The sequence below is a fragment of the Podarcis liolepis genome (assembly GCF_965112155.1).
Source record: "Podarcis liolepis genome assembly, chromosome: 4".
NCBI classification, from domain to species: Eukaryota; Metazoa; Chordata; class Lepidosauria; order Squamata; family Lacertidae; genus Podarcis; species Podarcis liolepis.
In genome coordinates this window covers 55762000-55788227 of record NC_139558.1, presented here as the reverse complement: position 1 = coordinate 55788227, position 26228 = coordinate 55762000, and the positions used below count along the sequence as shown (strand labels likewise).

At 41.5% G+C, this 26228-nt stretch overlaps 1 protein-coding gene across 5 annotated transcripts in view; it reads right to left on the bottom strand.

Moving 5' to 3' along the window:
• GRIK1 (glutamate ionotropic receptor kainate type subunit 1) overlaps nucleotides 1-26228 on the bottom strand; it is a 152374-nt gene that overhangs the window by 114205 nt on the left and 11941 nt on the right. The window contains exon 1 of one of the 5 annotated variants that reach the window (XM_083500338.1): nucleotides 13009-13030. The exons of the other annotated variants lie outside the window; for them this stretch is intronic. Coding sequence (XP_083356464.1) covers nucleotides 13009-13015 — 7 coding nt within the window. The 5' untranslated portion in view covers nucleotides 13016-13030. Of the gene's footprint in view, nucleotides 1-13008; nucleotides 13031-26228 lie in introns of those variants that run through there. 5 annotated transcript variants of the gene reach the window in all.

The following is a 26228-nucleotide window of genomic DNA, read 5'->3' as shown; positions in this document are numbered from 1 at the left end:
TGTCACATATTTCTCCTTACATCTGAGCGTTTCTGTGTTTCTGAAAGTGTATCAGTGATTAACATCTTCACACAAAGAGTCAATAAAATGTGGACCACTATCAGCTTCCTGCATGGTTTTTTGATGGTGGGAAAGAGCAGTGTAATTCTGATCCAACACATGATGTGCAGAGCAGCTGTGGCTCTGTATGTGGAGCACACTCTAAAAACCCAGATGCCACTGAGTGCCGCCTTCTCTCACACACCTAGTAGGTGGGATTTTAACTTCTAAATAGGGACTCTGGATAGCTCAGTCAGTAGAAGCTGAGTATTAATATAAGGGTCGTAGGTTCAAGACCCACGTTGGGTGAAAGATTCCTCCATTGCAGAGGGTTCGACTAGATGACCCACATGGTCCCTTCCAGCGCTACAATTCTATGATTTTATGACTTTGTACATAAAACCATAGTGGTTGTTTTTAGGAGGGACAATTGCCTTCACAGGATCTGTTTGTGCATGCTTCATCCTGCTAGGAATGCATGCACATAATCATAATCTGTGTATATATACCTTTAGATGGATTGGGACAGCTGTGACTATTCAGCTACCAGTCCAACATTGTTATAAGATAAAATAGGAAGAGCTAAGGTGCAATCCTCTAAATCTATATAAATCAATAGGGCAGTTGCCACTGACTTCTCCAAACCACAACATAGATCGAGCCCAGCAAGCATGAAATGCTTGTTGCTGATTGCAACACAAAAGCATAGCTATTTCTCTAGGGACCTGAGAGTTCTGCACCACAAAATGCCAGGTCCTTCCATAAACAAGCACACACTGTTGTCAGCAAGTGATTCAAATTATCGAATCAGGACATAATACCCCACTTAAGGGAATTCTAGTATGGTACACAGTGTAGATCAGACTTCCCAAACTGGTGCCCACCAGATGTTTCAGGCTACAACTCTCATCAACTCAAGAGATGAAGGTCATTTAGGGATGATGGGAACTGTAGCCCAAAACATATGGAGTGCATCAAGTTGGCACTGTCCCCCAGTGTGGGCTGCAGATATCAACAGCCTGACCCACGCCTATGTTTATATGCCTTGAGAGAAATCATATGGAGTGAGAAATAGCTGTTGAATTAGAATGGATAACGAGACATGGCACAACTCCAAAATCCAGCTGTGAGTGGAACCCTACAATGTCACCAGCTGAAGATGTGGAGCAGGCTTTGAGCCTGATGCTGGTGAACTGAACATAAGACTGGTAGGCAGGAGCTCACTGAACCAGATCCCAGGGTACCAGGACACATAGAACCAGAGCTAGGACCCTCAAGGATGACTTTCCCTGGACTTGAGGAACCAAGTACCTCCCACATTATCTCTCTGGTTCAATGGCATGAGGAATGTTCCATGTGGGAGAGCCTAGAATGCAGAAGTGCCCATATTTAGGCCAGAGGCCTGATCCTTTTGGATATATTAGTTCCCCGAAAGGGGGCATTGGAGAAATGGACTGGAGGCAGAGGCTCAAAAGGCCTCAGTTCACCTCTAACTCTCATTGAAGAAAGCTACTCAATGCGTCGCAGAAACAAAACAGGAGAGCACATTTACTTGGTGTTAAATTAAAAAACAACAACATTTTACCTAGAATATTTGTAGTGAATGTGAGTGCGTGGCCAATGTTGATAAATTCACAGGAATTGCTATTCCAATGAGTTACTCCAGTCCCTTAATTTGGGGGCAATGTATATCAAAGTGTCTCTTCCAGCAACTGTCCACTGGTTGCTGATAGTACAGTCTCACATCTCAATTGCCTGAGTGAACCCGCTATCAAATAATGTCCAGGGTCTTTCCAAAATATCCCAAACACGTACACTTCAGGAGGAATGTCAACTGAAATCAATAGATTGCTGAGCAGAATTGTCAATGTTTGTCTAGACTAACTGATGCATTGTGCAGTTGTTGTGGCCTTCAAATTGTATTACATATAACAGACTGAGTCTTTAAATTTATTTAAAGGAATTTTTTAAAAAATATGCATGCCATAACTTTACAATTTCAACACATTCTACTCCCACCTTATTAAATGGAGTGGTGGTGTCACACAATAAGAAAAAGCCTGCCCTTGAATAATTAAAATGATTGGGTACTTTTTATTATTTCTTGCAAGAGCAGGGACAAATTAATGACTAAAAATCCCCACTGAGGGGATCTTCTAAGAGGGTAACTACTTTTTTTTATAAAGGTTCCACTCCATTGATCATGATAAATGAGCATTTCCAAATTAGGTTCCCCATAGACCTTTTTTCCCCCAATCAGTGCAACTCCTAAAGTTAATTCAGACTCTATTTTTAAAAACCCTGGTAAAATCTGGACCCTTTTTTTCTCCCCTACAAATAATGAATGGATAAAGAACACCCCCCCTCCGAGGTAATGAAAACCAATGTAAGGTGAGTTGCCCTGCTTTGTAGAAATAGGAGGCAAAAACTATAATGTATAATGTTTGAGAATATCATGGGATTTCTGCTCTACTCAACAGGCAAAAAAAAGAAAACTATATTCATACAGCAGATGCATTTTTATAAAATCACAGAAGCTGTCTTTTGCTGACAAATCACTTTAGGGATAAGGCTGACAGCTTGCTTTAAATTAATAACAGAAGCAAGAGACAATCTCCAGATCCGTAATCTAAAACAGCATCTATCAGGTGCTGAAGAGGAAGGAAGGCCGTTCCCAAAAGATGTATTGGCCAGTTAGCAGCAGTGCAGACTTATCATGCAATCCCAAGAATTGTTCTATTAAGTTTAGTGGGACTTATTCCTAGGTTAGTGTATATGCAGTTAGCATGAGAATCCCAGTCCATTTCTGCACCAGGACAGCAGCCCCACAACACAACTGTGTTGGTATTGAGGCCAGTTTTTATGCAGCACCAAAGTACTAGTGAATAGGTTTCTTCTTGAGGCTATAGTAAGCAGAGTGGCACTCCCTGCAATGTACACTCAAGCCGATCAGAGCATATTTATCCCCATAGCACTGATGCACTGCAGTATTGCACCACCGCAAATCTCTAGCTCGAGGTTTAAATGAACTGAGATTGGTGTGCTTGCTGCTGCTTCTCTTGTTTATGCAACTTCAGCTGTTGCATCTGCTTTTTGTGCAGCAGCAAAGCCTGATTCCACCAACATTTAAAGGTAAAGGGATCCCTAACAGTTAAATCCAGTCACGAACGACTCTGGGGTTGCGGTGCTCATCTCGCTTTACAGGCTGAGGGAGCTGGCGTTTGTCTGCTTCTGCAGTCAGTTTTTCTTGGTCGTGTGGCCAGCATGTGCCAGAGCAGTGCACGGAAACGCTATTTACCTTCCCGCTAGAGTGGTACCTATTTATCTACTTGCACTGTACTTTCAAACTGCTAGGTTGGCAGGAGCTGGAACCAAACAACAGGAGCTCACCCTGTCGCGGGGCCTCGAACCGCGAACCTTCCGATCAGCAAGTCCAAGCAGTCCAGTGGTTTAAACCACAGCGCCACCTGCATACCCATCAACATTTAGGGTTTCTACAATTCCATATCTTGATTTCTCAAACGCCAACTCAGACATTTCACATTGCATGAACTAATTTGTGAACATGGCATGGTACACCTGCACCAGAACAACCATGCCCCAGCTGCAACAAAACATGTCTCTCCCGTATCAGTCTCAACAGCCACAGCAGGTGCTTGTAACCCTCCAACCGTTTGAGTTCACCTCCAAAGGTGCACTCTTCCATTGTTTTCTGTGACAGACAAATGGATCAATGTCCTGACTCCATATGCTCCAGTGCTTTTCAACCCATGTCATATTGCATTTCTTCAGTGCTGCTGACCGTTGTTCATCTGTGTTCTAAGTGATGTTACAGCATAAGAGCATGCCTTGTAAAACATGACCTCCAAGAGGTCAGTCTTGAGCAACGGAACTTCAAAGATAGCCATCAGCTTGAAACCACTAAACTGCAACTTATCACATAGTTCATCAACTGCTACCTTAATAGAGAGAACTGGTTTTATGCCACTAAAGGTGTTAGGTAATTTACCAATGCCAGAATGTTTGTGTTATCACCAACACTACTTTGTGAACAGTTGATATAATTGTTTTACAAACACTTAAGATTTTGTGATGTTTGCATTTCGTTTCTGTCTGATGACCTCACTATTTATTTTTCCTTCTCTCTTCTGCAATAATCAATTTGTTAGTATTTAAGGCCCCACAAGACTGTTGCTTTTCCATACTTAGCTTGATTAGGATTGTATCCTTAGTCTCTAAGTGTACTAAAGAATTCAGCTTTACTGTAAATATTGGATGCATTTCATTTATACATTGATCCTACACACATTTACTTATAAGTGAAGTCTCATGGAATTCGTTTCAGTGGGACTTACTTCCATGCAATTCTGCCTAGATTTGCTCAGCATGGGGTAAAAAGGTAAATGACCCCTGGACGGTTAAGTCCAGACAAAGGCGACTATGGGGTGTGGTGCTTATCTCACTTCAGGCTGAGGGAGCCGGCGTTTGTCCACAGACAGCTTTCTGGGTCATGTGGCCAGCATGAGTAAAGTACTTCTGGTGCAACGGGACACCGTGATGAGTGCCAGAGCGCATGAAAACATCATTTACCTTCCCACTGCAAAGGTACCTGTTTACTTGGATTAGTATGCATTAGAACTGCTAGGTTTGCAGAAGCTGGGACAGACCAATGGGTGCTCACCCTGTTGCATGGATTCGAACCGCTGACCTTCCAATTGACAAGAGGCTCAATGCTTTAGACCACAGCACCACCCACTCAGCATGAATGCCAAAGTGTCATTCATATTCTACTTTCTAGTATTTTAATTGACAACTGCTTTCCCTTCTTTGCTTGACTTCTGCTTTTCCTGAGACAAAAAAGCTCTGATAAATTGTGGCCTTTTGTTATCAGTTTCTTTTATAACAAGCAAAGCTGAACAAAGTATAAATCTTATCTACTAAATTAGTCGTGGGTCCCCTGAGAATCCTCTTCTTGGGTCTTAAGCTCGTGTGTGTTGTGCACTTTGTCTTCATGTTGCTTTGTTATTCTTCCTTGCCTTGACCTACCACCTGCTTCCCCTCCCCATCCCATTTGCCCTTATCTGACATTATCACTGGCAGTATGCAATTGTTCAGATTTCTTTCCACTGCTTTCCCTTTCTCTGCTTTCATTTCTGCATCGTGCATCCACGCAACAGCCTCGGTGGGAGCAAATATTGTACTGATACTTCCAGCATTGCTGATGCTTTATCGTTCTAGTTCCCCCTTCCAGTCACAATTATTTGTTAGAAGGTTGCTAAAATCTTTCAATAATATCTCTGCACCACTGAATTTCCTGTCCTAAATAGTATTAATGCACCTTCACATTCTAAATGTGAATTTGTGGCTAACATAAACAAGATTATTTGAACGCTCCACTAGATAATTTAATGCACATTTGAATTCTAAATTTATGATATATTCTTGGCTGGGGGCGGGGGGGGGGGAAGGATAGATGCCATTTTCAGATTTCAAAGCCACAAAAGAGAAGGCCTTTAGAGATAGAAAAATATAGCTTGCCCTTTCACCACTGGAATCAGAAACAAGATTTCTGTGGGTGGTCTTCACATTTTTGTGCCTTAAGAAACTGGAAGGGTGGTAGGTGGGGTGGGTTTTTATTTCATTAGTTAGCTGGCAGGCTGTGGACATCCTATCTTTTCCAGGTCTTTGGCCTAGTATTTCTGAAGCTTCACTGCATTCACAGCTGAGTACTCTTCCTCCAGGGGCATCTCTATCTATCCCAAGGAAACGAATTTCAGATGAAGATATAAGATAAGCAACAAATGTGTGTGTGCACACAATTAAAAACATTTATCAATCACTTGTTTGAAGTGTTGGCCTTCAGGGAATAGTGATGGATGAATAATTCAGCCATTTTCATACTTGTGTCAGTGAATCATGTTACAGAAGAAGAGAAGAAGAGTTTGGATTTGATATCCCGCTTTATCACTACCCGAAGGAGTCTCAAAGCGGCTAACAGTCTCCTTTCCCTTCCTCCCCCACAACAAACACTCTGTGAGGTGAGTGGGGCTGAGAGACTTCAGAGAAGTGTGACTGGTCACCCAGCAGCTGCATGTGGAGGAGCAGAGACGCGAACCCGGTTCACCAGATTACGAGACTACTGCTCTTAACCACTACACCACCTGGTGCTCCCAAGCCAAAAGTCCAGGGTCTCAGTTGGCCCAATGCAGACTTCTACAAGAGGGTCTAGTGCTACTGCATCACCACAGTGTTCTTGGGGCTGGGAAACACACACCAAAGTGAGGCAGCAGAGCACTGGGCTCTCTCAGAGAAAGAGAATAACTACTATGAGTCGTACCTGGCCCTCTAGCTTGGGGGCACAGGGACCGTAGGACCCAACGTAGGCAGGTAGAAATGACTGAATCACCAGAGAGCAACTTGCAAAAGGAGCAGAAAGCCGGGTAGTTTAAAGTTTAAAAGGTACTTCAGGGAACATGATAGGGGTCCTCCCCTTTTAAGGCTTAGGATATAAGTAAGTCCTCCCCCAAACAATGACAGGATTGGTGGCTGCATTGGGATTGTTGGGAGCAGGAAACTAGTCTCGTTTTCTGAGGCCAACCACATAGCTCTGATGATTAGGGCTCAGGAAATGGTGGTACATCTCTTACGTATACAGACATCATTGATACACATCGTGGCATATGCATAATTGACCCAAGCCAGGAAAGAAGTATAAAGCTTCAGCACTCAAGTATCCTTCATGGATTGAGAGACCTCTGCACACAGAGCTGTTGTGCATGCACATCAACAGAGCAAGATATCTGGATGCAAGACACATGAGCCCTTTTGGGGGGTTAGGATAAGGACATGCATTACTACACATATTGCAATTCAGATGCAAATACACACCCCCAGCCACTGTACCATCCACATGGTTGTGCATGCCTGCACATGAGTGGGGACCGTAGTGTACATTTGGATATGTACGAAACATACATTATGCCTTCTTAAATGCTGCTATCTCTTTCTTTACTACATGAGGCACATTTGTTTTATGAAGTAAGTTATACAATGGCAGGAAAGTCACTGCACACTGTTAAAATTCATGCATTATATCTCTCTATCATCTATCTATCTATCATCTATCTATCTATCTATCATTCATGCACATGCGCGCGCGCACACACACACACACACACACACTTACTTTAAGGTTTTAACACACCGGGGATTTGTTGGTCTTTCTCAGCAGAATAAATGCCAACAGCAAACATTTGGCATGGAGACCAGAAAGGGGGTCACAAATCTAGTGTCAGAAACATTCAGACCCAAATGATGAAGCCTGCTATCCTGTGGCATGCCCTTTAGACTTCCATCGGGATCTGGAGAAGTGCAAGCTATTTGACAATAAGGGCACAGCAGCATCTGGGGCTCATGAGCCGAAAGCCTGTCAGAGTCATCCCAGGCAAAGCCTGATAATGAATTCCTGCAGAATGGCCAGCTAGCTGGAGGTGCCAAGAATCACCTGTGACTTCCTTTGCTATTGGAGTGTAAAATCATAGCCAGAGCAGGACGAAGCACTTGCAGCCACTTCAAAGCATATACTACTGGATGCAAGGACTGAAGCTCAAATTATTGTTTGATGCAGAGTTTGTTATTGCTATGTGTTGCTACTTTCTAAGTTGATTGATGAATTAAACATCATTATTAATTTGGAACTTCAGGTTGATGGCACAGAAAAGTCTGGCAACTAATGTTCAGCAAGGAGACTATGAAGAATGGAAGCTCTCACTTCATTCCAGATGGATGGAGAGGCTGCCCTATGAAGAAAGGCTCCAGTAAGAGGGGACATGATAAGTTTATAAAATTATGTGTGACATGCAGTGCTTTTTTCTGGGGGGGAACGCAGGGGTACGCACACCCCTAGACATTTTGTGAATCTAGGTTTGGCCTCATTGAGGGGCAGTATTTCAATATGAGTAGGAAAATGAGAGTACCCCTAAACATTTTTTTAGAAGCAGAAAAAAGCAGTACTGGTGGCATGTAGAAAGTGGACAGACAAATGGTTTTTCTCCCTCTCTCGTAACACTAGAACTCATGGGCATCCAATGAAGCTGATTGTTAGAAGATTCAAGCTAGATAAAAGAAAATTCACGCAGAGCATAGTTAAACTATGGAACTCACTCCCATAGGAAGCAGTGATGGTCACCAACCTGGATGGCTTTAAAAGAGGATTAGACAAATGAAGAGCCAGTGTGGTGTAGTGGTTAAGAGCGGTGGACTCGTAATCTGGTGAACTGGGTTCGCTTCCCTGCTCCTCCATATGCAGCTGCTGGGTCACCTTGGGCTAGTCACACTTGTCTGAAGTCTCTCAGCCCCACTCACCTCACAGAGTGTTTGTTGTGGGGGAGGAAGGGACAGGAGAATGTTAGCTGCTTTTGAGACTCCTTCGGGTAGTGATAAAGCGGGATATCAAATCCAAACTCCTCTTCTTATGAGGTAGAGCACCGTCAGTGGCTAATAGCCATGATGTCCACAGTTGGAGGCAGTACTGATTCTAAATACCCTTTACTAGGGTGGGGAGGGGAGAGTTCCTATGCTTGAATCCTGCTTGCCAGTTTCCCACAGGCATCTGGCTAGCCACTGTGAGAACAGGATGCTGGACAAGATGGGCCAATGGCTGGATCCAGCTAGCACACATCATACATACAGGCAGGCACACACACAGCCACGCCTTCCTTCTCAGGAAGGAGGCAATTTGAATCTATTGTGGGGGCTTTGGTTCCACATACCCCAGCACTGCGTGTACTTTAATATTTTGGTTTGGGTTGTGTGTGTTTTTTTACTTGCTGCTGCTTCCACCAAAATCAGTGGCTTTGAGGGGGAGGCAGATCAAGTCCTCAGACTGGAGGTTAACCATGCCTATAGGTACATTCTGTCTTAATACTTCAAAGAAAAGTGCAGGTGGCAGAACTTATCCCCACATTGGGACGGCACACTTTCCCCCCCCCCATAGGAAGATGTAAACTTTCCCCCTTTGCAGAATACTTGGAAGCACCGTGACAGAGTTTGTTAGTAGCTTGGCAATCCTTTTGCTGCTGCTTCTGGGTAACATACAAGGTAACTTTCAGAGCAGGTCCAGTTCCAGCTCCGGAACCGTTTATTTTACTAAGTGGATTAGAGTTCATGTCACGATAGATATTTCCCCTTTTGCAAGAGGCTGTATTTTCTCCAGCTGAAGTAGGAAGAAGACAAATGGTTACAGCTTATCTAAGAGTAATGGGGCTTGCAACGTCCCCCATATTGATGCTTTTTTTCCAATTGCTGCCAGCTGTGCTGAAACAATTCCCGGTCATGCTTGGAATGCAGACATGGGGGGGGGGGGCCTCTGCCTGAGCACTGCTGAAGTTTGCCTAGAGATTTTCTATGCTACAGCACTAATCCACATATCGAGGCCCCTTCCATATATTATAGCCGCCGTGCGGTGCTCCCACTGCCAATGGCCACCACAAAACTTCCTTTGCTAGTGATTGGAATGTCTCCACCACGCAGTTTGGAAAACCCACATGGCAGATAACTTCACAGCACGAGCTCTTTCAACTGACCTCTATGTAACTGGTGCGTAATGAGCAGACTTGGCCCTCATATTGAGAAGCATTTGGGAGCACAGATCCTTCATGTATATGCATAATTGCTTTAAATTACCCTTGGAATAGGGCAAAATCTCAAAATAAATGAACACATGCTTGATAGATTTATCTCTACAATGTTAAACAAACTAACAACAACAACAACAACAACAACAACAACAACAACAACAACAACAACAGGTTCAGACATCGCACCAAGAGAAACCTCTTGACTTTCCCATGCAATAACTGAGGGAACATTTTCATGACAAGAGATAGTTATATGATATGATCTCAAAACAACTGGCGGCATGGGGAGCAGTATCAGGATGCGGGCGCTGCAAAACCATTATTCCTAGTCGTATACATTTCATAGTAAAATATAAGCTGACCTTTACAGTAGCTTGCAAGGCAATTTTAGATTGAAACAAACACCGGGCTGATTTACCAGCCACTTACATGGGTGCAATTAATTTGGAGAAAAGTACTCTAGTGTAAGTGCTTAGTGTATTAGGTCCTCAACGTCAGCATTAGACTATCCTAACAGATCACTTTATTATTCCTTTTAAAGGAATAATAATTTCAAGTCCTTCATTTTACCCTTGGTTACTCTTAAATCTCCTTTGATAATCTTCTCGTGTCATTAATCAAGCTTCAGTTTAAACTGTTAAACATCTTTCTGTGGATTAGGACTTTTAGTTGATTGCCATAAAGCTAGCTGCCTACTGGACTAAATAAGGGACACCAAAAGGACTCGGAACAACAAGAGTTTGCATTGAAGAGTAAAGATCTTAGTGCCCCATTGAGGAAACTACCCAGGTTGAAAGTGGCTGAATTTAAGGTAGAATCTGCTGTATATTGACATCTTCGGGAAAGGAAAATATACTCCATGGTGTGCACTGCATACTTTTGCTCCAGCACAAGTGGATTTCTGAAGAGGAATTGCTAGGAACGTTTCCAAAACCCTGCTGGTTTGAAGTTGCTCAAAGCTACGGACCAAAAAATAAGGAAGCTCTTCAGAATGGTATGAGGAAAAGCTCTATGCCACGCACAGCAGTTTCTCAACTGACAGTTGTGGCGGGGGGCAAAGACTCTGCTTTTGTCACGTTGAAGCAGAGAAATAAAGTCTTAGGCAGAAACCCTGATCGATAATGGGTTGTTGGTTTTCTGCTTTCCATTTAACTGCAATCTGTTTTGTTAGGTTCTTAGGACTTTGTCCTCCAGCTGCTCTGGCTGAGATGGGGAAAACATGAAATGTGATCTTGCCTTTTGGTGGCTCTCTGTTCTAGTCAGAAAAAAAATAACGAGGGTCCAACCATATGTAATAGTACTGAGTGCAGGATAATCCCAGCAGGAACAAGCTCTCCCTCTCAGCAAAAGAGTGGGGGGAGGAATGCTTTTAAGACAAATTCACTTCCTGAGAAGAAAGTTACAAGCGACAAAAGAGGCACCACAGAGGAAAAGGGGTTGCTTTCTTACATTTGTTCATAATATTTTGAACTGGATAATATTCTGTCATTTTGAGAGTAACTTTTATTTTAAAAGCCAGAGATCTTTAAAATAAGGTAATTCATCACAGCCACAGGCATATATGGCATAGAACAGTTTCTATATGGCATAGAAACACATTTTCTCCACAGAGGGTCAAATTCCCTTAGGGGGTTACTTTTCAGGGACCCCATGGCAGCTGAGAGTGGTGCCAAACCCAGCAGTGGACAGAATCAGAGTCAGAAGAGTGACATTCCGTTCACTCTTTCCTTCCCTCCCTGACCAGTGGGCTGACACAGGGAGACAGGGTATTTTTGTCCAGGTTTGAACTTGCAGAGGGCTTTTGTAATTAGGGTAAGCTTTATGCAGCCTTAGGGCTGCAGGTTGCTCACACCTGATAGGAAGTCATAGCTGAACTGCTGTCTGCTCCCCAGCTTAGCGGGGAACTTTTTTTGGCCACATTCCTATCTGTCCCCATCCCCACAGGCCAACTCTGATAAGTGGGTAGGACAACCATCTGCCAATCACTTGGCATCATTTTGACATCAATGACAATGACAGTAACTCTGTAAATTAACACTTCAATGGGGTAGGAAACCATCAGCCTGGTTTGCACATCATACTATGCCAGACTATGACTCATTTTACAGCATCACAGCAAAAGCAAGACTGAGGAGCAATCAGCAATTTCAATCTCCTCTCCAGGAACCCTCAACCCTTGCATGCTCACACTAAGCCATCATTTGGCTGGGCATTATGTGTGAACCAGCCCATTGTCTTTGTCCTTGCCAAGATTAATTCAAACTACTACATCAGTTCCGATTCTGCTATTTAGCATTTGCAGGGAGCCTAACTTAGAAATTCCTCTGCTGGAGAATATCCGACACTGTGAGACATGCAATAGCTCCTTTGTCTTCCCTTGGTGATGCTAAGGAGAGAGTCAGCAGACAGTTCCCTGGACTAAGCATAAACCACGGCTGACACATTGATGATTTGGTGGATAAACATTTGCTTCTGGGAAGGAATAAAACAACAGATCCCAACTCCAAGGGAAAGCCCATTTGCTGTGATTTATACTCGCACTGCAGTGGATAAACACTAATGCCATCATGATTGCCTGTTATAAAGATCCTGTCATCTGCACTAACAACCTGGTGTTTCCCCTGCCTGCTGAGGTCCTCTGTGCCATCTATTGCTGAAGAATAAAACTCTAGAAGGGCCTGTAAAAGTAAGAAAGACTTATCAGCTGCAGTTTTATTATTTTCATTTTACATGAATAAGCTGGAAGATCCAGTGCTTTTTCTGCTCCTTAACCAGGAAGAAGCTGTTGGCCATGCAGACACCAGTGAAGGGTCAATGAATCAATGCACCATTGCCAGGAGAGAGTTCTGCACTCTGATGAAATGCAACCACTGAAGATGTCTAAAATGTTCAAGTCTTGACCTAGAACATGCCAGAGTTCACAGCAGAGCTCTCCCTGAAGCTTTATACATCTCCGGGCACTTTGCTGTATGCCTTGGATTTGTGAGGAGTGCATTTGTGTTTCACAGCATAGATGCTCTAAAGTCCTTGCAGTTCTGTTTCTAATTGTGTGCCACGCAGGCTGAAAAATATGGCAGGCAGAGGTGTGGGGAAGCAAGAGCAAAATACAGTCCTGTCCTGTTTGTGTAAGATTAATGCCAACCTTCCATTGTTGTCTTGAGAGCACTGAGGGGAGGAATTATGAGCTGGAGTTTTAGCCTTTTATCCAATTTCTCTCTTTATCCTCTTTATGTGCCTGTGCTTTGGGACAAAACACCAGGGACACCAAGGCTGAACTTATCTAGCAAAACCCCCCAGCCATTACATCATCTCACAAAAGATTAGTTTTTACCGTGCATGACCGTTGGCTCCAGGGAGTTTATCCAACCAATGAAGCAAAATCCACTGTGACATGGTGGGCTGCAAGTGTGGGAGAAAAGCAAGCAAAATGAAAATGGACATAAAGGGTCGTCATGAGGAGAACTTCTCCAGAAAACATATTTAAAATGATCCATTGGTCATATATCACTAAAGAGAGTGGTGAGGAGAGATCAGGGAGAGCTAAATTTAACACACTGAGTGTGTTGACATTGAATTCAGTTAGACGAGGACTGCAATAAGAATGCCATACAGAACTTTGGACTTGCTTCCAAGCAAATGTCCAGGTAGGATTGGGCTTAAATTTTTGGTATACCAAACTGTGTCCCCTATATTGCCCTGTGTCTAGAAACAAACAAAAGACCCTCAGTAACAAAAGCGTGGCTGCTAACATTTTAACTTTGGTTGTCGCTCCATTACAGATTTGAACCTCATAGTCTTGTTGCGGCCGTGTTAGCTGAATACCAAGCATCAGGAGGGTTAAGAGGGACTGAGAACAAAATTAAACTGATAGGAATCTCACTGGACTCCCTGTACTGCTTATTGGGAAATCCTGTATTTGAGATAATTAAACGCAGATTGTTAGACAAGGAATTTCAAGAACCTAGTAGCCAAATCAGGAATAGTCTCTGTGCAAGTTTGGGGATGGTGCGATGTGGACAGCCAATGACGACTTATCTCTACCATCTAACCAGCCTGAATCAGCATCAGGGAGTACCTGCTAGCTAGTGAGACTGAATGTGCTACCTTCGGCAATACTGCAAGGGAGATTTCCCAAATTCAATCTATGTTCATTAATCAGTTGGTTGTTAGAAGGGAGTGGCAGTCAGATAAATGTAAGGTAGCCTTCCTAAGGCTGGAGATAAGATGGAGATAGTAGCCAGGCTTCTGCAACAGGCAATCAGGATTCATTAACAGTATTTTAATGGCTAGATGCAGATTTTGCTGAGTGATTTTATTGTACTGAACCTTTCAGAATCTTGTATACATGCCAAAAAAGGATTGAGATTGAAATTGAGTTATTTGATCAGACTACTGGCTGGAATAGTGCCCCTTAGGAAACGGTTCATTTAAAGAGCTAATAAAAAAACAGTGGGGAGCATGAAGAGAATTCCCTCTGTCTAACCACTAATGTGATATAGCTGCCCTGATCCAGCATTGGTAGCTGCATAACTGTGCAAATGTAATGGTTGGTAGCCTGTTGTTGGGGAAATGCTTGTTCCTTCCCACGGTCTCAGATAGACCAGTGTTCCCAAACTGGTCTGTTGACCACCAGTAGTTCACAGATTTCATTCAGATGGTCTGATGTGTCTGTGAATTAGTGGTTGAAGATGGGAGAAGACACATCCATTACATTGAACAGCTGTGCTGGTTTTTCCAGTATAGACAAATACATAGCTTAGCAGGTCTTGAGTAAATCCAGCAGAGTTTAAATAGATAGAGTATTTCATAGATAACAAATTGGATGATTAAAAAGATGTGGGATACAAGTAGTAGAAAAGCAAAGGAACCAAGAAAAGTGAGGAAGGGAAGTCATATGGTGTATGTATACATGCTGTATTTGGTACGAAGTTGCAAGTTGGATGGCTGAAGGGAGGGGTTAAATATGCTCTGTTCCTGTTTTTGAAAATGCAAATAAAAGTTGAAAAAGAACAGCTGTCCTGGTTTTTAAAATTATGTGTACTGCTTCTTTTCTTTCTTTCTTTCTTTCTTTGGTATTTGATCGTATTAACATTTGAATTGCTACATCAGGCAGAAAAATAATTAAGTGGTCTATCAAGATTCTCAGCAGTTTTCAAGTGGTCCACGGGTGGGGGGTGGGGAGTTTGGGGTCCACTGGTATAGACTGTACAACAATGCCATACACCTTCTCCAATACAGATGTTGCTGCTGTGCCTGCCTCTTCAAGCCCCTCCTGGTCCATGGAGACTGTGGGGAAGAGGGTGGGGAAAATTCTCCCAAGCTACTCCTCTCAGGAACAGTCCTTTCCTCTGCTTCTGACCTGTCTTGCACATCCTTCCCCATCTGTAATTGTTCAGACTCTTCCCCTTCCTCCAGCCTTGGGCTCCTGCTTCGCAGGTGGCACAAAAGCCCATAAATAACTGACTCCTTCTTCTGGATCAGCCTTGGGGGAACCCTGCCTCCACTGCACACTCCTCACAGCCCTGACAATCCCTGACAATCACCAGTTGGGGATGGGGCATAGATGGAGGCAGGGCTTTGTCCTTTAGTTCTTCAAAGCTTTTCAAGTTGAGAATCTTAATGAGCTTTAATTATATGGATGAATAACAACAAATTAGCTGGTGCTGCCTTCAGTCGGAATAATATATTTTTGTCAAAATATAAATCAACCAAGCAGCAATTAATGGCGCTTTTGCTGTTTCTACAGAGATCATTTCAAGATCTCTCTACAGACTCCGTCTCTTTACATGAAGCCCTGTGAATTTGGAAGTCGCAGACATTTTGGACATTCTTATAAAATTTGGAAACTGCTGCCAAACTGAAACTTCACAGAATATTTGGAAAAGCTGGTTGGTGATCGACAGAATATTCGGCAGCACGATGCGATATGAAACACTAGATGTGTACGTATGTACATATTCAGAAAAATGCACACCACAGCCCTTTAACCTACATAGCATGAAAACTGATCACAAATCAATGGCCATGCAAGAATAAACTGAAGATGATGAGACTCGACTTCAAAAGTACAGTAACTGAGCAGGTTACTGCTATGTTGCCTCTTCTTCTTTTTGTGCGCCATTGTTGCAATACTCAGCATGTGTGTTTGTTGAATTCAAGACAGAGGTATCTCTCAGTGATAAGCATTTGGTTTAAAGAACTCGGCGCACTGGACTTAGGCTGAATCTACATATATAGGAAAAAACGCTGTGAAAATGCTTTTTAAAAAAAGTTTTAAAATATACCGTATATTGAATTTACCATTAGCTCACCATCGCCATCTAGTGTCACTTTTGTATAACGCACTTAAAACGTTATATTTGCAGCTGTATAGCCAAGTCCTTAGTTCAAGACAATGAGTATTACTATGGATGCAACGCTGAATCACTGGAAAGGGGCCTGCATCTTACTCATATGCTGGCTCCTGTATTTTGCCTATATTTCCCCAAAGCCTATGAAATTTCACTTTCTAAAACACTGATAAATTGTCAGTAAGAAAGTGAATTCAGTTTTACAAAAATACCTTAATGTGCAGAAAGTATTTGGCCTCCAGGTTCCCAAATTCTGGCTTTACTGTAAAACATGGTACCGCTTAATGGAGAACTTTCAATCTTATGTACCGTAAGTAGTGAACAAGTCCCATAAAACACAGTGGGGCTTCATTTGAGAAAACATAAACCAGGCTGCAATTTATACAACATCCCTTGAGCAAAAACTATGTGCCTTACTTTTCTGTGTATAAGATGCCCCCTATTTTTGGGACTCAAATTTAAGAACATGGGGGGAGATGGCACAGAGTTGTTGAGCTTTTTTAAGGGGAGGATTGCCAAAAATTGCTCACCCCCACGCATCGCAAAATCCACCTCTCGTCTGGCACCTCGACAGCAGAAGCTGCCAATCGCCCGCCCAATTGCTGCAGCGTCAGCCAATCAACACCACCCACTGACACAGCAACTAATAGCATGCACAATAGCTGTTAACAGCCGCGGCAGCAACCAATCAAACAGCCACCCTATGCACTACCCGTGTATAAGACGACCCCCATTTTTTGCATGATTTTAAAAGAAATAAACCTAGTCTTATACATGGAATAGCACGGTAACTTCCTAGACTGGAAGAAATATGTCTCCATGTACAATTTTAAGAGGGCCCCGCTTTATCAGATTGTACTTATCCCCATTGTGGACATTTGTCAGTCACTCAAAGGCATGTACAGTGGTGCCTCGCAAGACAAAATTAATCTGTTCTGCGAGTCTCTTCGTCTTGCGGTTTTTTCGTCTTGCGAAGCACGGCTATTAGCGGCTTAGCGGCTATTAGCGGCTTAGCGGCTTTAAGAAAAAGGAAACAAACTTGCAAGAACTCGCAAGATGTTTCGTCTTGCAAAGCAAGCCCATAGGGAAATTCGTCTTGCGGAATGACTCAAAAAACGGAAAACTATTTCGTCTTGCGCGTTTTTCGTCTTGCGAGGTACCACTGTAAATCACTTTCCAGCAGTATTTTTGGGCTCACGCAAAATGCACATTGTGTATTTTCTATTGGCTTCCTTTCCAAATTTTAGTGAGCGAAACTGTTTATTCCTTATGAGTACACACTGATGGAGGGCCTTCAGACTTTTCTTTGAGACTACTCTGTTTCAGTTCCTATGCAAATTTCATCTTAGGAGGTTCAATAGTTGTATCCTTTCCCCAAAGAGCCCCAGAACAGTGCAATAAAACAATGGCACAATCTGCTCTGATTATCTTGATAATCCTGTCATAAAGTTATCAGCAATGGAGATCCACGAAAAGTCGCTACACAGTTATGGGTTTCTTCTTGGAGGAAAGATGCCTTGTGAATACCTCCAGAGAAGTCGCCCCAATAAGTTCTAAACAACTCTAGGATCTCCAAAATAGCAATGAAATTTCAATCAGGTTATATGGGAATGCATTTGCCAAAAAGCTTCATCACTGTGTAATGTAAAGGTAAAGGTAAAGAGTCCCTGTGGTGATATCCCCACCCCATCATAAATGATCACAGTCGCCATCACCTGTGGGAAAACTCAAATTTGAGAACCGCAGATCCATGTTGACATTTTCATATTTTTATACCAAAAAAAAAAAAAAACCCTTAAAGGGGAAAGAACAAAACAGAAATCACTTTACATGTGGAGGAACAAGATCTGGCAGAAAACTCCTATCTGTTTTACTGCCAGGCCCTACAAAGAATTATAATCATGTTAAACCAAATGTCAAAGCAATGAGAATGCCAAAAAAGCTCTAACGATGGATTTTTCCAGTTACTCTCAGAAACTCCCGAGTAAATCAGAGACAGGGAAAGTCCCATGACACTTGTCTGTTAACTTTTACTGTTAAATGAGGCATATCAAAGAGATGGCTGTCATCTTCAATATTTTAAATCATAATTTCTTTTTCGCCACGTGCTTTCCTTTGAAAAGAGTTATCAGTAAAATTACGGCCACTTGCTTAAAGTTCTGCTTCAATGGAAACAGAACCTGTGAATGATCACCTTGCCCAAGCACTGAAATGCAGGTGCTCAGCAAGAAACAAATTCCTTATTTGCCTGTTTTAACATTACTTAATGTACATATGATTAGAGTCCCTTTTCTCAAGTCGATGAGGCAAAAACCACATTAGTTCAGGACAACCGAGTGTGTAAATAAGTCTGTTGAAGATGACTTTTATCCTTATGCTCTCTACTTACTTCAGTTGAATAATTTATCACCGGCCTGAGTAAAATGAGATTTCTGACCTCTAGGGAGATGGGATGCATGAAAGGAAAAGAGATAAAACATTTCACTACAAACTGAGGGGAATGTCCTGATCGTGAGGCTAGGGGACACATTTGTGGAACATTTGCCCATCGTTGACATTTTTAAAAGACCTGAATGGTTTGCATGGATGCGAGTACACTCTGAAATTGTATGGGAGGGGGAAGAGAGTATATAGCAACACTCACATATTTTTTGTAAAATAATGCCGAAGAACTTTATCTTATTTTTAAAGCTGCTTCACAGAATTAGTGCATAGACAAGAGACCTAAGGGTGGTATCCAACTCAGCATTACTCATAGGGGACTCACTGAAATCAATGACTAAGTTAAGTCTGTTAAGCTCAACACGTCTGCTCTAAGTAAAATTTGGGACTCAGCTGGATTGGTAAAGAAAAAGTGTTTTACAGTGGTACCTCGGGTTACAGATGTTTCGGGTTATAGATGCTTCAAGTTACAGACTCCGCTAACCCAGAAATAGTACCTCAGGTTAAGAACTTCAGGATGAGAACAGAAATCGCATGGTGGCGGCGCAGTGGCCATGGGAGACCCCATAAGCTAAAGTGGTACCTCAAGTTAAGAACAGTTTCAGGTTAAGAACAGACCTCCAGAAGAAATTAAATTCTTAACCCGAGGTACCACTATATATGCATTATATGTGATATACAACAGTGACACCAGATGGCGTTGTGGAATCCCATGTTTCCCAACCAGATTTCCCTGTATGAGTTTAACTGAAATGCTTCTTTGATGTGTCTAGTTCCAGTCTTAGTTGAATACTACTCTAAGGGCCCAACTACATGTGACATTTACCACGTAGTTTGCCATTTAATTCAAGCTTCTTCTTTCATAACTGATCTGAAACAGGGCCCTCGCATGGAGGAGGGCTTTAATTCTTTGTCCCCTGCTCTACTCCCTTCTAAATTGGGCCCCTCATACCTGCAATATGCATTAGCGGAGGAAAGCTCCCATTAGACCAATGAGGGAGTTAATTCCCAATTGCCACCAGGGCACACATAATCTCTTATTAGAACCACAACAAGGAGGCAAAGGGTTACAAATAAAGGTCTATATATCATCTCACACATATAACTTCTTCCAATGACATAATTGCCTGGATCTATTAAAGCACACTGCCTAATGCGAGTACCGTATTTTTCTGTGTATAAGACACCCTCATGTATAAGATGACCCCTATTTTTTGAGCCCCAAATTAAGAAATAAATAATTGCAACATTCCGTGTATAAGACGACCCCCAATTTTAAACTTTAAATTAAATTGGGGGGAAATACAGTCTTATACACAGAAAAATACAGTATTTTGACGCCTCTACCTTGCATGACAAACTTTGGGTGTGGGAAGGAGGTAATCAACTACTGATGTGTAAGACAGGCTCTTTGTTCCAAAGTGAAAAACCTACATCCTTTAATAAGCATGGTTCAGAAATCTTTATTTTGCTCAGTGAAGGAAGTATACAACTTAGAGTGGCGGATAAGGCTGGAAGAGGTGGGGTATTTGTAGCAGTTTTTTTGCCTATATTAAAATGCATCTTGGGCAAAGTACCCTGAACTTTTTCTTCTATGTTTCCAGCTGATAAGTAAACAATTTAGATGGAAAATGAAATTTCTGAACATAGCCGTTATTGGAAACAAATCAATTTTTATTCATCTTTGGCTACACCACTGCTGAGTTCTGGATGGTTTGGTACAAAGAAAATCAAGTGGCTATGGATGGGTGAAAAACCTTCTGTGCCCAAATTGATAGTTCAGAGAAAGAAAGAAAGAAAGAAAGAAAGAAAGAAAGAAAGAAAGAAAGAAAGAAAGAAAGCTTCTAATGAGGTTTCAGGGGAATGAGTCGGTGTTGAGCTGAGGCCGAAGAACTCTACAGTCGAGTAGATAGGAGATGCAAAAAGGAAAAAATACAAGGAGGAACATTCTAATTAGCAAGAACCAGGAGAAAAGGTACACCATGAATTTCAATAGGGTACAGGTTATTATTTATTTTCCACCAAATAGCCCCATCATCTTTGATTTTTTTCTTGTAGCACAACCACAGCCAATTTGTGTTCCTGGGGGGGGGGGGGTCCTGTCTCTTTTTCCAGACAATGGTCTAAATGCTGGAAATTCATTTTGCTTCACACAACAAAGTTCTCCCTTCAGGTGAGGTCAGATTCTAAAATACAATGAGCTCACCTAAGGACTTCACATACAGACAGGCACATATATATATATAAAATTCATATTAAATATTAAGGTGAAGAAGCTTTCTCCCACATAGGGTTATTCATGAGGGGGAAAGCTATCGTCAACATATCTTACTGACCTTAATTAAAAAGCCTATTTATATATTCTATTATTGTTCTACTTTTCAGCCATTGGTCTCCAAACTAGATGCCAGGTGACCAGCCTGGGCCAACCACCATCTTAGAGGGAAAGGAACACATTCTCTTGACTGTGAGTAGTAAGCAGAAATAGAGGTGATGTTTTCTTCTAACATTCATTTCCTACTGGTGGGCATAGACATTTCTGCATTTTTCTTGATTTTGTTTATAATAGGAACAACATTAGGCCACTCTAATATACCTTCTCTATTCTTTCTTGTAGTTTTGGTTGCTTTCACCACAGTCGAACTCTATGCTGAATGGTCTTTCAAGTAAAGAAAGAGGGTGTCTAGGCATCCTTCTTCCGACAAATTCTAGGAGCTCCAAATTGGGTCTCCTACTTGGCTATGTGTGCAGAGTTATGCCAGCATCTCCTAGAATCTAGGGGCTGGATGATGACTTTCAAATACGGGTTAAATGTTCATTTTAATACAGACCCAGAAAGTTTACTGATTTCTTCTTTATTGAGAGATACACATAATTTTACGTGGTTTTCTGATATTACCCTCAAACCCAGGCATATAGGGATTGCAATAGAATCCCTTCTTCTATCGGATGAGTCACAAATCTTCTCTCTCATCAAGCAGAGACCACTAGACCATGAAATCCAAAAACTCCCAGCCTTTTGTATGTTCATCTGCTTACTTAGGATTGAAGCCCCACCATGGAGTAATGCCTAATTACTTTTATAATTTAGATACTCCATTGCGTCACAGAGCTTTTATGCTAGCTCATCTAAATACATTTCCTTCCTCTGTTTTGTCTGGAAGGTGTTTTTTAAAAACAAACAAACAACAAAACACTTCCAGAAAAGATTCTGCTCCTATAATAAGGACACACCACATACAATATATCACATAAATTTGGATTGCCCTCTTCTCAACAACCTTTTCAGAGATCTCCTCCCTTACATCTTAAAATACTGATTTACAAAGAGTTTGTAATCCAATATTTGTTGAGGGATGATACTCCCAAAACTACCAAGATTGTTTTGGTATATTTAGCCAAGATTTTTAAAGCTAAATCTAAAGTTGCCTGATTTACTCAAGGGTGGCTGTCTAGTCTTTTATATATTGTATGTGTTTGGATTATTGTATTTGGATGACTTTGTATGATTTTATTGTTTAAACTTATGTCAATAAAGGCCAATAATAACAAGTAAAGAAGAATTAGTAAAGAAGATGGCCAATTGTTTTTTCTAACTCAGCAAGTTTTGTGACTTAACATATAAAGCAGACAAATTAAGTCATAGCATAATTCTGTCTAACTTGTACTGCTGACTCTAGCAATAGTTCTTCTAGATCTACCACTTACTATCCTTTTTCAATAAGACAAAAAGGATTCCATTCATTGAACCTAGAAATCTTGGCATGTGCTCTGTCACTCAGCTATGCCCACAACTGCATAGCTTCCTTCATCCTCTGAGTAAATGTTAAAGAAAGATTCTGAAATCAGCTGGTGAGCCATTTTGCCCTTTGATTTTCCCTCACTCTAGTCACTTCACTAGCTCTGCAGCTATAACTGCTCAACTTGAAGTGTGTGTGTGTGTGTGTGTGTGTGTGTGTGTGTGTGTGTTCCTGCATGCAGGAATCTTTTGCCCAACGTGGGGCTTGAACCCACAACCCTGAGATTAGGCGTCTCATGCTCTTCCAAATGAGCTATCCAGGAGCACTCTGAGTTTTCTTTTCTTATTCATTCCCTTTCATTTTCTTACTCGTTCCCTTTCTTTTTCTATGCTGATTCTTCAAATATTGGAAAGAACTCCCCAGTAGAATTACATTGCTTGTTCTGGTAAAATATTTATTTTTGAAAGGCAGCTAGCTTACTTTGCATCAAAGGGTGCCAAATAATTCCTCATTAGGCCCAAATAATTCCTTATAGGCCCACTTCAGCTGCAATATGAATAAAATTGGGAAGCTCCGTTTTATCAGTTTTAATTGGAGTTGACCCAGACCCCAGATGTATCTTAAATAACTAAATTATCGCTAAAGTTCTGTTTGAAGGCTAATGTACCCATAGGAATGGATCAGTCCATCTGTAGAAGCCTATTATCTACACAGATTACCACAATCAAACAAGCTCTCCTCCAGCGCTACCATTAAGCATTAAGAAATCACAGGGTCAGGCAACAGAGAACAATGTGCTGGATCTGCAATCCTTTGTTGCTGTTTCCATCACTCTCCTACTAGTGAAAGACAACTGCCTGAAATGTATTTGCTGAGGTCCTCCATAAGTTTAGAACCCTGGAATGAATAGTGGTGACCTCTCACACGTTTCCTTAACACTTAATGGTAACACGTGGAGAGCACTACAGAGGTATACAGATGTGATACAGTTGCTACAGCAACTTAATTCCATTGGCAATATGTTTTACTCTTCAGATCAAGATTCCATGGAACTAGCATCACAAAATAACTAGTGTTTTCATAGCAGAATCAAAGCATCATATACTGTTTACAGTAATTTTGAGGTCTTAATGTTTCAGTGAATGGAGTATACAAACATTAGGCCATTTTATGCATTGCCCCAAAACAAGTAAGTTTGCCACAAAGTGCACATGTTTTCAAAGGCAAGTTTACCATATTCATACTTCACACTTTTAGGCACACATCTAAAAGATGTAAAGTGGGAAGTTGTTCTTGAGTCCCTTCCACCACAGTCACCCTTCTGTAAAAGAACAAACTACACTGATCGACCTCTAAAGGCCATTGTCAGAACATACAAGATAGGGATAGTATGATACTTGAAGCTCAAGCCCATTAAAAGCCTGTTGTCTTCAGTGGGAGTGAGACGACTGCATGCTTAACCCTTCCTTTTAAATTCTGGATAGACTGTGTCAGAAACAAGAGTAAAAACAGGAAAAGGTTCTTACACCCTCCATAATTTTCTGGCTGCAAATACAAGTAGTTGGGTTTTTCCTTTAGTATTCATACTCATACACACACAATTTAAAAAGAAAAAGAAAAAAGAAATACTAGCTACAGTGAATGCAGTCCACTGGGAACTGTTCCATGTGAAATGAACAAGAGTCACAAAGGAGCAGTGCAGCAACTATTCGCTGCATTGCTCACCTGACTGTTTTTGCACAATTCCCATTCACTTCAGTGGCAAATTGATACAATCACTTATGAATTATAGAGGCAGCTGGTCATTATTTTTATAAGCCCATTGTTTAAAACATTTGTTTTTAAACAACTCTATTACTGTAAAGTTTTATTTGCATCAGCAGAGAAAGCAAGGTAACGGGAACATTCCCTTTCCTAAATCATAAAGTCTCCATAAACTAGGACAAACTGGGCTTCGAGGTCACAGATCCAAAGCTATGCAGTAAAACTAATCAGTTCTTTGGACAGGATTTTTTATTTTTTTTTAAACTGCTGAACAATCTCTAGACCAGTCAGTCAAATCAAGCCTTTCTGAGAAAAGAAGATTAAAGGGAGTTGCTTAAAATACTTGGAGGGGAGGAAAGATTTAAGCTTTATTACTGAACAGTATGTACAAAATAGTCCATAATGAAGAGGGGAGGGAAAACACCGAAGAGGTCGTTCTCCACCAGTATAAACAGAATGTACTTAGTTTTATAGCAGGCATGGGAGATGAAAACAATTGCCCTTTGAGTAGGGAAAATTAGGAGAAGTGTTTTCAGTATTGATTGTCTGTGAAATTATTTGCAGAAGTGGGACACTAAGCATGATATGGAAAACCTGGGAGCGAGGGAGGGAGGGGGAGAGAGGGAGAAAGAAAGAGAGAGAGAGAGAGAGAGAGAGAGAGAGAGAGAGAGAGAGAGAGAGAGATCACACATATATTGATATATTGCATGCATGTATAGGTATATGAACCCAGGGTACGCTCTGAAGGCTCAAGCTGGTGACTGCAAGGAAACCACAGGCACATTGCTTTAGGTTAACACACATATATATTTGTACGCATGTGTGTGTGTGCGTGCACATATATACACACACATGCATACCTACTCTGGGCAACATACAAAAAATGATAAAAACATTTAAAAATCCACATCAAGAACCTCCTATACACAGCAGCAATTATAAAAATGGTAATTTAATATCAGAGAGGGAAGCCAAAGATCATAAGCAGCAGCAACAAATAAATAAAAGGCCTAACCATTTCCATGGAGTTGAGCTGATGCATGAGCATACCACACGATGCTGGAAATTAAAAGCATGGCGGTTAAAAAGGTGTGTGAAATGCCTGGCGCTAAAAGGACTTTATAGTACAGTGTGTGCCTGACCCAGCTCTCTGAGGAGGGCATTCCATAACCCAAAGGCCATTGCTAAGAAACCCCTTTCTCTTGTGGCAAGGGCACTTGGAGAAGGGTCTCCATTGATGACCTTGGGACTTGGATAGTTACATATCGAAAGAAGCAACACATCAGCCACTGTAGTCATAAGCCACAAACAACTTTGGCCCTATCTACACTATGTATTTCCATATCGCTTTAAATAGTCATAGCTCCCCCAAAGGATCCTGGGACCTGAAGTATGTTTAGGGTGCTGAGAGTTGTTAGGTAAAGGGCGAGGAATTTAGTTGTGCATTAATTAATGGCTTATGGAGTTTGCAGGACAAACTTTTGTGGCTTCATGTTGCAGCAAAGGCATTGCCTATAGCGTGAGCCACTGAGGACAAGAAATGTTCAGTTCTGTATGCCATTTAGTCTTCAGATTATCTTTTATAAATATAAATGCACATTGCAAACAATTATATATTTTGTTCCTATCCATATATTTTCCAGTTATTGAAATAGTTTCTATCTTTCAGGAAGAACTCAAGTTTTAATGCAATTTAAAGGAATTTAAGCATAATCTAGCATCATTCCCTAATTGCTGCTCCTTCTGAAGATTGTTTCTTTTAGAATTCCCGAGAGGCTTTAAAACAAGAGCTAATTACTGACCATTTGGATTTAATTGGAATCTAAGTGGTTGCCTTTTGCATAAATCTGAAATTCACCCAGGTTTCAATACCACAGCAGAGCAAGGCACAAACCTCCAAGGAATAACATCTTGCCAATTCTTTGATTCATTCATTTTTATGCTGAAATAAAATTACAAGCTCAAGTAAGCAAATTACCTGAAGAAAGACCTCTCTCACATCAGAATTTCCTAAAGCACCAAGTCTTCTGATTGACTGCTATGAAACTACAGCAAAGCATGGAATCTGTCAGAGCCAGAAATTGCTGGGTGCTGTTTACATGTTGGCGCAAAGTGAAGAGAAAAGCAGAGGCCTGATTTCTCACCCAACATTTCCAGTGTATCTTATTATTGCAATACATCTTCATGGCCAGTTCTGAATATACCTGGGCAGGAGGACACATATTCAAGTGGCCAAACACAACTGTTAGACAAAA